The 13,201-nt window shown below is 47.3% G+C and overlaps 2 protein-coding genes across 2 annotated transcripts in view; both read right to left on the bottom strand.

The window, feature by feature from the left end:
- Positions 1–906, bottom strand: part of LOC308153719 (uncharacterized protein) — a gene marked incomplete at both ends in the record, with an annotated part of 12,263 nt that extends 11,357 nt beyond the window's left edge. Inside the window, one exon of the mRNA XM_080526912.1 lies at positions 811–906. Within this exon, the coding sequence (XP_080383038.1) occupies positions 811–906 (96 nt within the window). The remainder of the gene's footprint in view (positions 1–810) is intronic.
- Positions 907–1,670: 764 nt separating this feature from the next.
- The window catches only part of taf7 (TAF7 RNA polymerase II, TATA box binding protein (TBP)-associated factor), a 20,254-nt gene continuing 8,723 nt past the window's right edge, over positions 1,671–13,201 (bottom strand). The window contains exons 10-18 of the mRNA XM_080526913.1: positions 11,664–11,797; positions 10,532–10,661; positions 10,293–10,351; positions 9,761–9,833; positions 8,961–9,074; positions 8,390–8,584; positions 2,780–2,892; positions 2,162–2,221; positions 1,671–1,750 (exon numbers count right to left, since the gene is read on the bottom strand). Coding sequence (XP_080383039.1) covers positions 1,706–1,750; positions 2,162–2,221; positions 2,780–2,892; positions 8,390–8,584; positions 8,961–9,074; positions 9,761–9,833; positions 10,293–10,351; positions 10,532–10,661; positions 11,664–11,797 — 923 coding nt within the window. The 3' untranslated portion in view covers positions 1,671–1,705. The remainder of the gene's footprint in view (positions 1,751–2,161; positions 2,222–2,779; positions 2,893–8,389; positions 8,585–8,960; positions 9,075–9,760; positions 9,834–10,292; positions 10,352–10,531; positions 10,662–11,663; positions 11,798–13,201) is intronic.

Raw genomic sequence — 13,201 nt, forward strand, 5'->3', positions numbered from 1 at the left:
GAGAGAGGGAGGGAGGAGGGGGGATTAAGTGGCGGAGCAGTGGTCATTATGTTCTAGAGCTTTCCTCTCTCTCTCTCTCAACACAAATACAGGCACTGCGCACCATCTGTATGTGAGTGTGAGTGTGAGTGTGTGTGTGTGTATGGAGGGGTGTGGCTGGCTGACCTTCTCTTCAACTCTATAGACTGTGTGTAATGTGAATTCTGCCCCAAAGCCAAAGGCTTTTCTCAATAAAATACGAGTCGTTTGAATTCTCTGTTGGCCTAAACCGAGTCGGAGGCGTGTTGACAGAATGGGAGCATACGCGCACACACACACACACACACACACACACACACAGAACAACAAATCACAGCCGGTGAACGGGGGAGATTCATGTTGGAATTGTCGTGGAAAAAACGTGTGTCATGGTTTCCAGGTCGGGCGCCATATGGACGTGACTAGGAGCGGCGTCACGGTCCCCAGATCAGCGCAGAGCCCCGGCCACCTTCAACACACTGTGCTGCAACTGTTCAGACCACACACACGCCAACACGCCGCGTAGCAGTCGTGTTGTTGACCAAATGTTTACGCCGTGTGTCTCACACAGATAAGACAAGCGTTACCCCCTCTGCTGAATAATTCATCATAAACAGACTCATTTAGGTGGGCAGAGATACAAAAGCGCTCTAAAAATATACTCTCATTAAGTTTTAATTAACAACAATTCTAATCATACATTGCATCATGTCTTCTTCCTACTACATTATAGTTATACTACTCAGTTAAATTCAGTCAGTCAGTCAGTCAGTCAGTGTGTGTGTGTTTTACCTTGGTCCCTGGGGGGAAGTGGGGCATGGGCCCGGTGCCTCCAGCCAGAATCTTCTTCTTCACCCCGGGGTGGTTGAGTAGGTACGCCTCCTGCATCCTCTCTCACTAAACTACAATGTTTCCAAAGTCCTCGAAAAAGGTGTAGAGGTGTGATTAAAATCTACACAGCAGGCTCTAGGGGAAGCGGTGCCTCGGTGTGTGTGTGGGTTGGAGTGTGATAGAGTGTGTGAGCTCCTCCTCTAATTAGCTGACCGAGGAGGGAGTCTCGAGGCGTCCTGTGGCCCTCCCTGGTGAGGCCTGCCTGCTTTCTGACAGATGGCTGGATTAGCCGCGGTTTGGAGACGGCCACTTTAATCTGTGTGTTAATCCCTCTCCCATCCCCGTCAAATAATCCCCTGTAAGAAGTGAAGAGGCAGGCGACTAGAGGGCCTATGTGAGGGGCGAGATCGCTAGAGAAGAACATTCTAGAAGGTGGGGAAAGTAATTACCGGAAGCTTCCAGAGGTTTGTCGTGGCATCAGGCGGGTTGATATTTTTTTTTTTTTTTTTTACTATTCTGTCAATGGGTACTACTGTCAGGTAGAGTATGTACATTTACCATTGGCAGTTATGTTATCTGGCTGGAGGAACAGACACAACGAGTGTTTAAACAAGGGTTTTATTGACACAGAGTGGAGTACAGTAAAACAAATGTTACACACGCAGTACACACAGGACAGTTTCCAATTCTGTCAACCGCCATTATCATACTAATAAAAAAAATGGAGCCTGGGAGAAACTGGAATGACACAGCACATCATCACCGAGAGGACATTTCAGCGGTAGCAGGTGCCTCTCTCTGTCTCCCCGTCAGCCTCGGTGAGGTCATCTGACACGTGGCTGCCCCCTAGTGGTCACTACTTCTCGACGAGCGAGTCCAGCTGCTCTTGAAGGGAGGCCAGCTGTTGAAGCAGAAAATAAACATGCTTGATTGATGCCTAACGCCGGGGTCTAATTGAAGGCTAAGTGGATGATGATTAACACGTCTTCCAACATTATTCCTCTTCAGTTCATTTGTCAATACAGCAGCAAAACAAGCTGACGTGGTGGCTGGGCATGGCTTGAATTAAGGCCGTGTTTGCCACCGGGTAGACGGAGTCCGGGACTGTGTCATTTGAAAGTTCGGTTGATTGAATTTGACATAAAACACCGAAATAATTGTTTGAAGAACACCTTTCTTTGTATTCTGTTTGTCTGGGCCTAAAACGCTGCTAAACACCAAGGTGAATATTACATCCATTAACCACCACACAACTAGAGGGCGTCCGGTTTTCCAATCCCACCTCCGGGTGTTGTCAGAAGCTGTTTCTTACCTGCTCCATCTCGGTCTCCTCCTGATGGATGATCTCATTCAGCAGCGCCTGGAAGCGGTTCTGTCGGGAGGAAAGAGCGAGAGAGGCTTGTCTGAGTCAGTGGACAGATGCTTCCCACAGTGAAACACAGAATGGTTTACATTTGTGTCCGTCCGCTGTCACTGCCGGTGTGCATATCTCTCACATCTAACAGAAATGCCAGTCGGAATAGTGTCAGTCAGAGAAGGCAGCTGACCTTTTTCTGTGTCTGTGATCATAATGGTAAAAGATAGGACTCCATCGGCCCCAGAACTGCACAAAGCAGAGAGCTTTGTGAAAGAAAAAAACATGTCTGCTCCTGTTTCACACACTGTAAATCTCTACCAAAGAGCGGTCGGAGCAGTGCGATGAATTTTCTATGCCTTTTTTGTGAGGGAAATGCACAAAGGGCTGATGGCAAAATGTAATATTTATGTCTAAAAAAGAAAAAGGAAAAAAGGACGGCCTCGAAGCCGCCTGGGGTCTGAGTTTTGTAAGTTTTACACGCTGTCGTTTAGACTTCACATGCGAGGTTAGACTTCACATGAAAGATGCTTCCCTCCAAGGTTGCCTTTGGATTTGTGTGCCTCCGCTGCTCACCTTAAGGGCCTGGTTCTCCACCTTCATGATCAGGTCCTCTTGCTGCTTCTTGCGGGCGCGGGTCTCCTGGAGCTTGGCCTTCACGCCGTTTATCTGGACCTGGTACTCCATCACTGCAGGAGGGACAGAGAAAAGAGTTCACCCATTACCTCCATGTCCATAAAAAACACACACACACAGCAGCAAGCAAGATGTTGTGGCGGCACGGCGTGGCCTGAGTTAAGGACTTGTATTGTATGCCACCGGGTAGACAGAGTTCCCAGAGTATTTCAACTGAAGTTCAGTCGACTGGATTTGACATAAAACACTCCAAAAATTGAGTTTGAAGAATAAACATTTTTATATTCCGATTGGCAGGGGCTAAATGTTGCTTAATAACAAAGTGAATATTACATCCATTAACAACCAACCAGAGCAGTGGTTCTCAACTGGTCTGGCTTTGGAACCCACATTTTCTCAAGGTCATTAAGTTGCAACCCACTTTGATAGAATTCAAACCAAGCAAATGTATTTATCAGAAATATGCTAGTAAACACTTAGACAATGTCATCATGAAGTTTTTTTGTTTTTAACATAGTAATAGTATTTTTAAATGAAAAAATAAATAAAATACAGCACATTACTCTAGCAATAACAAACTGATGAGTATGAACTTCACAACTGTGTGCTGCTGACCCTGGTGATTATGAATAAAATGACTATAACTATATATCTGGGAATGTAAAAATGGCTAGTAAACACTTACACAATGTCATCATGACCTTTTATGAATAAAATGAACATCATAACTATATATCTGTGTTTACACACACAATATGACAATCTCTCCATAGGCCAGTAGGCCTACTAAACACAATATGATAATCTCTCCACAGACGAGTAGGCCTACTAAACACATTATGACACTCTCCACAGGCCAGTAGGCCTACTAAACACAATATGACAATCTCTCCACAGGCCAGTAGGCCTACTAATGAACTAAACAGGGGAAGCTAATGGGATAGAGGATGTGCTTTACTCCTGATAAGAGTTTCGAGGTCTGGGGTGATGGTAGACAGAGCTACTCTCAGAGTCTGGGGTGATGGTAGACAGAGCTTCTCTCAGATCATGCTAAGTGTCCAACCTGTTTCTCTGCTTTGACTTGAGCTGGACCAAAGTTGAAAAGCCACTTTCGCAGAGAGATAGTGCTGAATGGTAGGAGGATTTTGACTGCATGAGTGGCAAAGGACGGATACTCTCCCTTCACATCGTTGCACCAGAACTGGGGGAGGCTTACCTCACCGAATTTCCTTTTTAGCGTCTGATCACATGACAGCTCCACCAGCTGATCCTCTCCGTTGCTTGACAACGTGACACTTTTCTTGTCGACTCTGAATGGGTCACGTATCCAGTGATGATCTTCATGTTTCAGTTGTGAAACCGAGCTTGCAGTTTAGTGAGATGAGCCGTGAGAATTATTTTCATTACTTTTTTGGCCGCTGTGTACAGCTGTTGTGCTTCATGACAAGTGTTGGGAAACATGTCAAGTCTGTCTTTGGATATACATATAATGCGATCTTCTTTTTGAACGTAGCGATATTGTCAAACTGTTCAAACATATTGTGTCCCCTCCCTTGCAGACACTTTTAATGTGTTGAGGTGCTCGAACACATCAGCAAGATACCCAACTTGAGTGAGCCAGATTTCGTTGTCTAACAGCTCAGCAAAAAGTGAGTTATTCTCTGACAGGAAGGCTGCAATTTCTTTTCTGAGTTCGTAGAAGCGTGATAACACCTTTCCCTTCGATAGCCAGAGAACTTCAGAGTGATACAACACTCTGTACATGCTCAGAGCCCAGGTCTCTGCACAGATTTGTAAAACACCGGCTGTTCTTGGCACTCCGTTTAATGTGGTTCACCACTTTGACGGCATCTTTCAAAGTTTCATCAAGCACTGGCACCATATCCTTGGCTGCTAATGCCTCTCTATGCAAAAAAGCAGTGGTTCCAGGTCGCATTCGGAGCCCTCTCAACAATTCTCTTCACCACCCCTGAATGTTTCCCAGTCATGGAGGCAGCATCATCAGTTGTGATTCCAACGCACTGTTCCCAGTTGCCCACCGAACCCAAGTACAAATCCACAGTGCTGAAAATGTCCTCTGCCCTTGTAGTGTTAGGGAGATCTCTACTGCAGAGAAACTGCTCCTCTGCATGTCTCACATAAAGAAGTAAAATCGCATGGTTAGAAATATCTGCGGATTCCATCCAATCCATCTGTAAGGCATGGTAAGTGCTTGCCTGGAGGCACGCTGTGGTCTGTTGTTTTATGTCACCAGAGATGTCTCCAATGCGCCGACCGATGGTATCATTCCACAGTGGTACGGTCCCCAGCTTATCCTCCGCCGACTGATCGAGCACCTGTCTGACCACGTCCCTGGCTGCAGGTAAGAGAAGCTCTTCTGCTATTGTGTTTTATTTTTTTCCCGCCTTTGCAATAAGGTGAGCTACGTGATAAGATGCGCAGAGTGCCTGCTCTTGTTTGGAGAGATCGTGATGATGTTAGGAGCTTCTGCGATGCCCTCAGCTCCTGGAGTCGTCTCTGAAAGTACTCGACCGGTTTGTCTTTGTTCGTGGGACGTTTTGTTTCCAAAAAGACGTTTCGATTTTGACGGTTTCATGCTCTATTGTAGTGAGCTCGTCACCACATACCACAGACTGGGGTTTCAGTCCCTTTTTCTCATCAACGTAGGTATATCCAAACTTAACATACTCTGGGTCAAATTTGCGCTTCGCCATATTTAGCTACTAAAATACTTTCAAATAATATAATAATTTATTATAATTTAAAAAACGGAGCTGTTGATGGTCTTAGCAGACTCATTAAGCCTTATACAAAGCCTAACACACCTATACACTAGCTGCCCTCCTGAAGCCTACGGTTTTAAACCCTTTTGATCATTGGTTAAGGCCCTTTTGTTACAGCCGATGTTGATTGTAGGCTGGTGGAGGCTTGGCACAGTACATTTTGCACTGAAAGCTAAGCACTAGAACTATTTTGGGGCTTTTCTAGTGTTAACATATTTTTCTTTTTGACCAGACACTCCGTGACCCATTCAGAGCGAGTCCGCGACCCGAAAAGTTAAGTGACCCGCCAGTTGAGAAACTGAACTAGAGGGTTGGACAGCGCAGAGAAACACTGAACTAGAGGGCTGTACAGCGCAGAGAAACACTGAACTCGAGGGTTGTACAGCGCAGTCAGATTAAATTGGTGCCTCTGTAGGTCCCTGCCAAAGTGTGAAAACAACCGCAGGCTGAATGACTGAGCTCAACGCTAGCTTTCTGCCGGTCGGTCGGTCCACAGGGGCTCTCATTAGGGAAAGATACATGGATATAAAGCACACAGACACCTGTGGCATCCGTTCAGGTCCGACCCGGTACGGCGCTGGAACATTCAGAGCCCCGTCATCTTACAGCCATTAACTATGCAGACGCAAGCTGGAAGAGTATTGACTCAATAAACCTCCCTGGAGGGTTCATCTGGGCCTACTCATCAGAGGCACAGGCAGCATCGTCATTAATGAGGCTGGACACACACACGCACACACACACACACACACACACACGCACACGCACACACGCACACGCACACACGCGCACACACACACACACACACACACACACACACACACACACACACACACACACACACACGCACGCACGCACGCACGCACGCACACACACGCACGCACGCACGCACACACACACACGCACACACACACACGCACGCACACGCGCGCACACACACTCTTTCTCTCTCTCTCTCTAGTTTGGATGAGGTCTGGGCTGGTGAGGTAGCCGACCGTAACTATCCAGAGTGATTGACAGCTACGTGCAGGCGAGGGGAGTCACGCTGGGCTGTCAGAGAGCACAGCTGGACCACCTGTCAGTCTCCCGAGTGGGGAGATAACCGCCGATGAGACAGGGAGCCGTCCGTCCGTCTGACCTAGATAACTCAACTCTGATTAAAAGCCCAGCTCTCACTCACACTCAGCTATTTCTAGCTTTCGTTCTGACAATTGGACATTAAAGTGGTTAATGTGATTGGATGTCCCTGTCTAATTGTCTGCTTTCTGTGTGTGTGTGTGTGTGTGTGTGTGTGTCTGTGTGTGTGCACGCAGGTGTCCGGATATGCCACCCACATGCCACCTCACTACTCCAAACCTGCCATGAATACAGATGGAATTCTGCTGGATGCCATATTGTCACTTGAATTCTTAAAGAGAATCTGCTTAAAATGCAAATTTAAATTCAGCAGTCATAGTGGTGCAGAGCCGGAGGGCATTCTTTTTTTCTAAACTCTGTATATCTATAACTCTGCCTAGAGCTATGTATATCTATAACCCTATCTATAACTCTCCATATCTATAACGCTGCACATTTATAACCCTATCTAGAACTCTGTATATCTATAACTCTGCCTAGAGCTATGTATATCTATAACCCTATCTATAACTCTCCCTATCTATAACGCTGCACATTTATAACCCTATCTAGAACTCTGTATATCTTTAACTCTGCACATCTACAACCCTATCTATAACTCTGTATATATATAACCCTATCTAGAACTCTGTATATCTAGAACTCTGCACATCTATAACCCTATCTAGAACTCTGTATATCTGACCCTATCTAGAACTATATACATCTATCTAGAACACTACGGGCTGGTTTCAATGATGCAGATTAAGACTAAACGTAGACTAAAAAGGAGATTCTAAAACTGCATCCTCAGTGGAGATCTTTCCATTGCAAGTGTGATTTAATCCTGGACCAAGCTTAGGCCTTGCCTGTGAAACTGGCCCTATATATCTAGAACCTTATCTACAATAGAGTTGTATATACAACCCATATACAACTATCTAGAACCCTATCTACAACAGGGTTGGGCGGTTTTACAGTTAAACCGTAAACTGCGGTTTTTGAAAATAGCAACGGTATTTTGTCAATACCGTTATAAAACCGTCATAAATTGCTATAATGTAATAAATGCCTTAAGAGTGTTTGTCCAGCGTCATTGTCATTGTCATTGTCATTGTGGTTGAAGACGCTGTGAAAGTGATGACAGAACTTTTTGTAAACAATGTCATTTGTCAAATAAATAACCTGTCAAAAAAAGACGTGTCACGTGACCGCTTCTCCTCAGAACAGAGAAGTTAGTTCAAATCCCACCTGGGAACACACCACTAGTAAGAGCCCTTAGCCCTAAATTAATCCAGGGGGAATGTCCCCCGTAATATGTAATGGACCTATCGCTAAACCACGCCCCCTTTGAAAACTCGGACAAACAAACAACGCTTCACTGACAGTGACTGAATGACATTCAATGACTTACAATGGCGGGAGTTGGCAAATGTCTGATTTCTGATTTACCACAGCAAGTAATAGACACGTTTTTTAAAGATGACAAGAATATTTTGTCTAGAAGCGTTTCACCATCAGATATTAGTGAGTTTTCTGCCTGGAGTGACTTTTGCTGTGATATGATGGACAATTTCTATTTTGGGGAGTGGCTTAGCGATAGGTCCATTGTAAATGATGCTAAATGGCCAATTCTAGATGTGTCGCTCACCGATCTGGTTGTCCCTGTCTCTCTCGTCCCGGGCCCCGTCAGACTCTGACAGTTTGTCCTGCAGCTGCCTGACCAGGTCGTCCTCCGTGTCCATGATGTTCAGGTCCTCATCCTCAGGCCGGTCGCCCTCGTCCTCCTCCTCCTCCTCGCTGCTGCTGATGTCGTTGAAGATCTCCCTCAACTCGTCACGCTGGGCTGCACACACACACAGACACACACAGACAGACACACACGCACATACACACAGGCACACACACACACACACACACACACACACACATACAGACCCACACACACACACAGGCACAGAGAGAGACACAAACACACACAGAGAGACACACACAGCCAGCCAGCCAGCCACACACACACACACACACACACACACACACAGATACAGACATACACAGAGACACATGCACGCACACACACACACACACACACACACGATCAACACCGGTACTGAAGCTGGGGGAATCATACTACCAGACAACCTCTGACTGAACTGGTCTAGTGAGATGTGTGTGTGTGTGTGTGTGTGTGTGTAGGGACAGGAGGGGGCTGTGGTCCTAACCTGAGGAGCCGTGGCCCATCTTGTGTCCTGAGGTCCCTGGGGAGGAGTCTGGGTTGGCCAGGGACCCGTGGTTGTCTGGCTCCTTGGTCTCGTCCTCCGCTATCACCTCCCATCCTGAGGGCCAGGGTTAAGGCCAACGTGCTGCACCACCAGACCCTGAAACACTCCCCTCCCCTCTATCACCTCCCATCCTGACACTCCACTCCCCTCTCTATCACCTCCCATCCTGACACTCCCCTCCCCTCTCTATCACCTCCCATCCTGACACTCCACTCCCCTCTCTATCACCTCCCATCCTGACACTCCCCTCCCCTCTCTATCACCTCCCATCCTGACACTCCCGTCCACTCTCTCTCACCTCCCCTCCTGAACACCAGGGTTAGGGCCAACGCGCTGAACCACCAGACCCTGACACTCCCCTCCCCTCACTGCTACACAACTGCGCAACGCTGCGACTGTGAAAACCGGGGGGACTAGCGGTCCGCTCCTAGCCACGGTGAAGCGCTCCCCACACCGCTGTGCTCTCGTTCTGCCGTACCAGGTCAGTGAGTCCTAGAGTGCTAACAGGGGGGGCGTTGTGAAGCGCATGTCTCCCATTAAGACGTTAGCCAGCATCTGGTGAGCCCTGGCTAAGCTCAGGCTGCCTCTTGGTCTCTAGTCAACAGCTTTTCACCATGTTTCATTTACGATGCAGTACTTGAGTTGATGAAGAGTGTATGTGTGTTTGTGTGTGTCTGAGTGTGTGTGTGTGTGTGTGTGTGTGCGTGTGCGTGTGTACGGGGTAAAAACAAAAAGGATACGGACACTGACAGCCTCTGCGTCTGTGCTCAGCAACCTCTTCACTTCCTTCTCCACGTCAGGAGACTCGATGTACTGCGGAAAAACACAATCAGAGTTTAGCCTCCCTCCCTCTGACCCTCTCTGCAGCCGCTCCGACGCATCCCAGCCAGCGCAGCGCACCGCCGCTAAAGGCTGCCGGCTGGCCGCGCGCCAGCAAACACATTAAGCGATTAAAAAAAACGGGGGAGCCAAATCAATATCGCTGCGCACCTTAAAAAGAAGATTTATTCAAGACAAAGTGGGACGCTTCCTCTCACTTCAGCTCTCGCTCACTTCGACCGAGGCGGCTGAGAAATTGCATTTCTTGCAATCCTTCGGGGCAGATATGGAAATCGTAGTATTTTTCTACCTTCACTGCACTTCTCCTTCTGTTACGAAATTGAAATGTGTCGTTTTGAATAAACGCCTAGGTGAGGATCGGGGGCCGTCGTGAAAAAGGGAAATGTTCTAGAAGGGCGGGAAAGCGGTCAAGGGGAAGTGAAATGTCAGTACCTTCTTCTTAGCCGTCTTCCGGAACCTCCTCTTCCGCGTGTTCTTCAGAGGGCAGGTGACTGCGGACCAACACATTATGATGTGGAGTTAAAACAGCTTAATCAGACGCAGAGAGGGCGAGCTAAACTTCTCGACTCGCTGATGCTTGAAGTTGTATGTCAGCAGTGATGCCGCAAAAGTGCTGCACTCAGCGTTTCAATTACAGCGAGGGGAAGGGAGGGAAGCATTAACACACTTACTGCCGTGGTTCCACACAAACTTCTTGTTCTTGTCCTTGTCTTTGTCTTTCTTCTTGCTCTTGGGGTCTGTAGTACCTGTGGGCTCCTCTAGGGGAGGGTAGAGGTCTCCGTCTAACGTGCAGACTAGCATCTGCCACAGAGAGGACAACACACGTAAACACACTGTTAGGGACCGTGGAAAAAAGTATTGACTGTTTTCAAGGTTGTTGTTTTTTTCGCAAACAGTCTCTGGACTGCGGCTAGTCTGTGTCTGGTAAACCAGTGCTGGGTGAGGTCTCTGTTGACACAATCACCTCCTCAAGAAGACACTGCAGCCCCTTGAGGGATGGAACTGTTGTTCCCGTTGTGTGTATGACCTGCATTACACTGGCCCACCTGACACACATCACACTGGCCTACCTGACACACATGTATGACCTGCATCACACTGGCCTACCTGACACACATGTATGACCTGCATTACACTGGCCTACCTGACACACATCACACTGTCCTACCTGACACACATCACACTGTCCTACCTGACACACATCACACTGTCCCACCTGACACACATCACACTGGCCCACCTGACACACATCACACTGTCCTACCTGACACACATCACACTGTCCCACCTGACACACATCACACTGGCCCACCTGACACGCATCACACTGGCCTACCTGACACACATCACACTGGTCTACCTGACACACATCACACTGGCCTACCTGACACACATCACACTGGCCCACCTGACACACATCACACTGGCCTACCTGACACGCATCACACTGGCCCACCTGACACACGTCACACTGGCCCACCTGACACACATCACACTGGCCCACCTGACACACATTACACTGTCCTACCTGACACACATCACACTGGCCCACCTGACACACATCACACTGTCCCACCTGACACACATCACACTGTCCCACCTGACACACATCACACTGGCCCACCTGACACACATCACATCACACTGGCCTACCTGACACACATCAGTGATCAGTGTGATTCACACTGGCCGACCTGACACACATCACACTGGCCCACCTGACACACGTGTATGACCTGCATTACACTGGCCCACCTGACACACATCACACTGGCCCACCTGACACACATCACACTGTCCTACCTGACACACGTCAGCAGTCTTGTAGAAGGTCTTCTTGTCCACTGTCTTCAGGGACTCCAGGATGCAGGGCAGGTCCACCAGCTTGCATGCCAGGGGGACGCGGTCCACTCTGACGATGCCATGGCGACCGTCAGCTGCAAAGGGAGCAGGACACCATGATATTTCATTTTATATCACTGGCAGACAGAACTCTATGATTATAATCTATAATTGCTTTGCACTTGATTAGTTGAATCAGGTGTGCTGGTGGTGGCACAGATCAAATATGTGGAACGGCTGGTGGTCCCCGAGGAGAGGGTTGAAAACCACTGCTCTATGCTATACTTTGACGTGATTGAATAACCACTCATGGTCCAAAAAGATAAGACATCCACGGAGATGAGTCGTCTGAGGGGACACACCTGAGGGGACAACAGATTTTGTCTACCCACTGATTTTTGCTTTTTTATGTTTTAATTTAAAAATACATATTTTACAGAAATAAGAGGGAACAAATGTACATTTGTGCCTCCCCTCTCACCAAGGGAAATGAAATAAAACAGGGTAACAATCAGCATAGAAATAAGTGACAGGATTCCTCCACGGGTGCCCAGAAAGGCTCTAATATTAAGAAGCAATTCAGTCAGAATTACGTGACAGGATTTCTCCACCGGGGGGGGGGACCCACCAAAGCTCCAAGCCACCCGCTGTCCCTCACATCCAACAAAAGTAGCTTTTATTTTGTTTCAATAAACCTTTTACTATGCCTGTGGTGTCTCTCATAAAACGTCATAAAATGTTAATCACAGCGAAGGCAGACAAAAAATAAGCTATTTAACATCAAGATCAATGAGAGGACAGCTCGGTCTTAAACGTGTCCGCTTTCTCATCTATAAAACAGGGTTAATAGGATTTTTTCTTCTCTTTTTTTAAAGGGACGTTTCAGCCTGTTTTCATGTTTGGAGTGAAATATCATCTTACTCTGAGTTACCCTCATAGGCCAGAAGTGAACGTTTCTCCGGTTCCCTACTTTGCTACCGCAGTGCAGGCTTAGCAGCGCCATCGATAGACGGGATGTACCTTAACTAGCATCTGATGCTGAAGTTGTACGTAATATAATATATGCCATTTTAGCTGAAGCTTTTATCCAAACGAGACTCGCACTGCAGTGAGTGCATCCATTTTGTTGTATGGTCCCAGCGGGAACATGCTATTGTAGGGCACATTGGAGATGGTGCTGCTAACTGTGCTGCTAGCGAATTAGAGAACAGAGTGACAGAGAGACAACTGGAGAGGCTTTCAGTACTGGCCTATAAAACAACTCAGATTATATTTCACCTCAACATGAAAATAGACTGAACCGTCCCTTTAAAAGGCTTCCTCAGCATGAATTAAAGGGCACTTCATACAATCCTTGTTTAAAGCATGCAAAGCAGAATCTCCAACAACTTCTTTATGTTTACTGTACGTTGTGATCATCCTGTTGGGAACATTTGGGACCAACAAGCAAGTCTGCTTTAACGAAAGCTCTCAAGGTTAAACAGTTTAGATCATCAATC

The sequence above is a fragment of the Nansenia antarctica genome (genome assembly GCF_963989245.1).
Source record: "Nansenia antarctica genome assembly, chromosome: 3".
In the NCBI taxonomy this organism is placed as follows: domain Eukaryota; kingdom Metazoa; phylum Chordata; class Actinopteri; order Argentiniformes; family Microstomatidae; genus Nansenia; species Nansenia antarctica.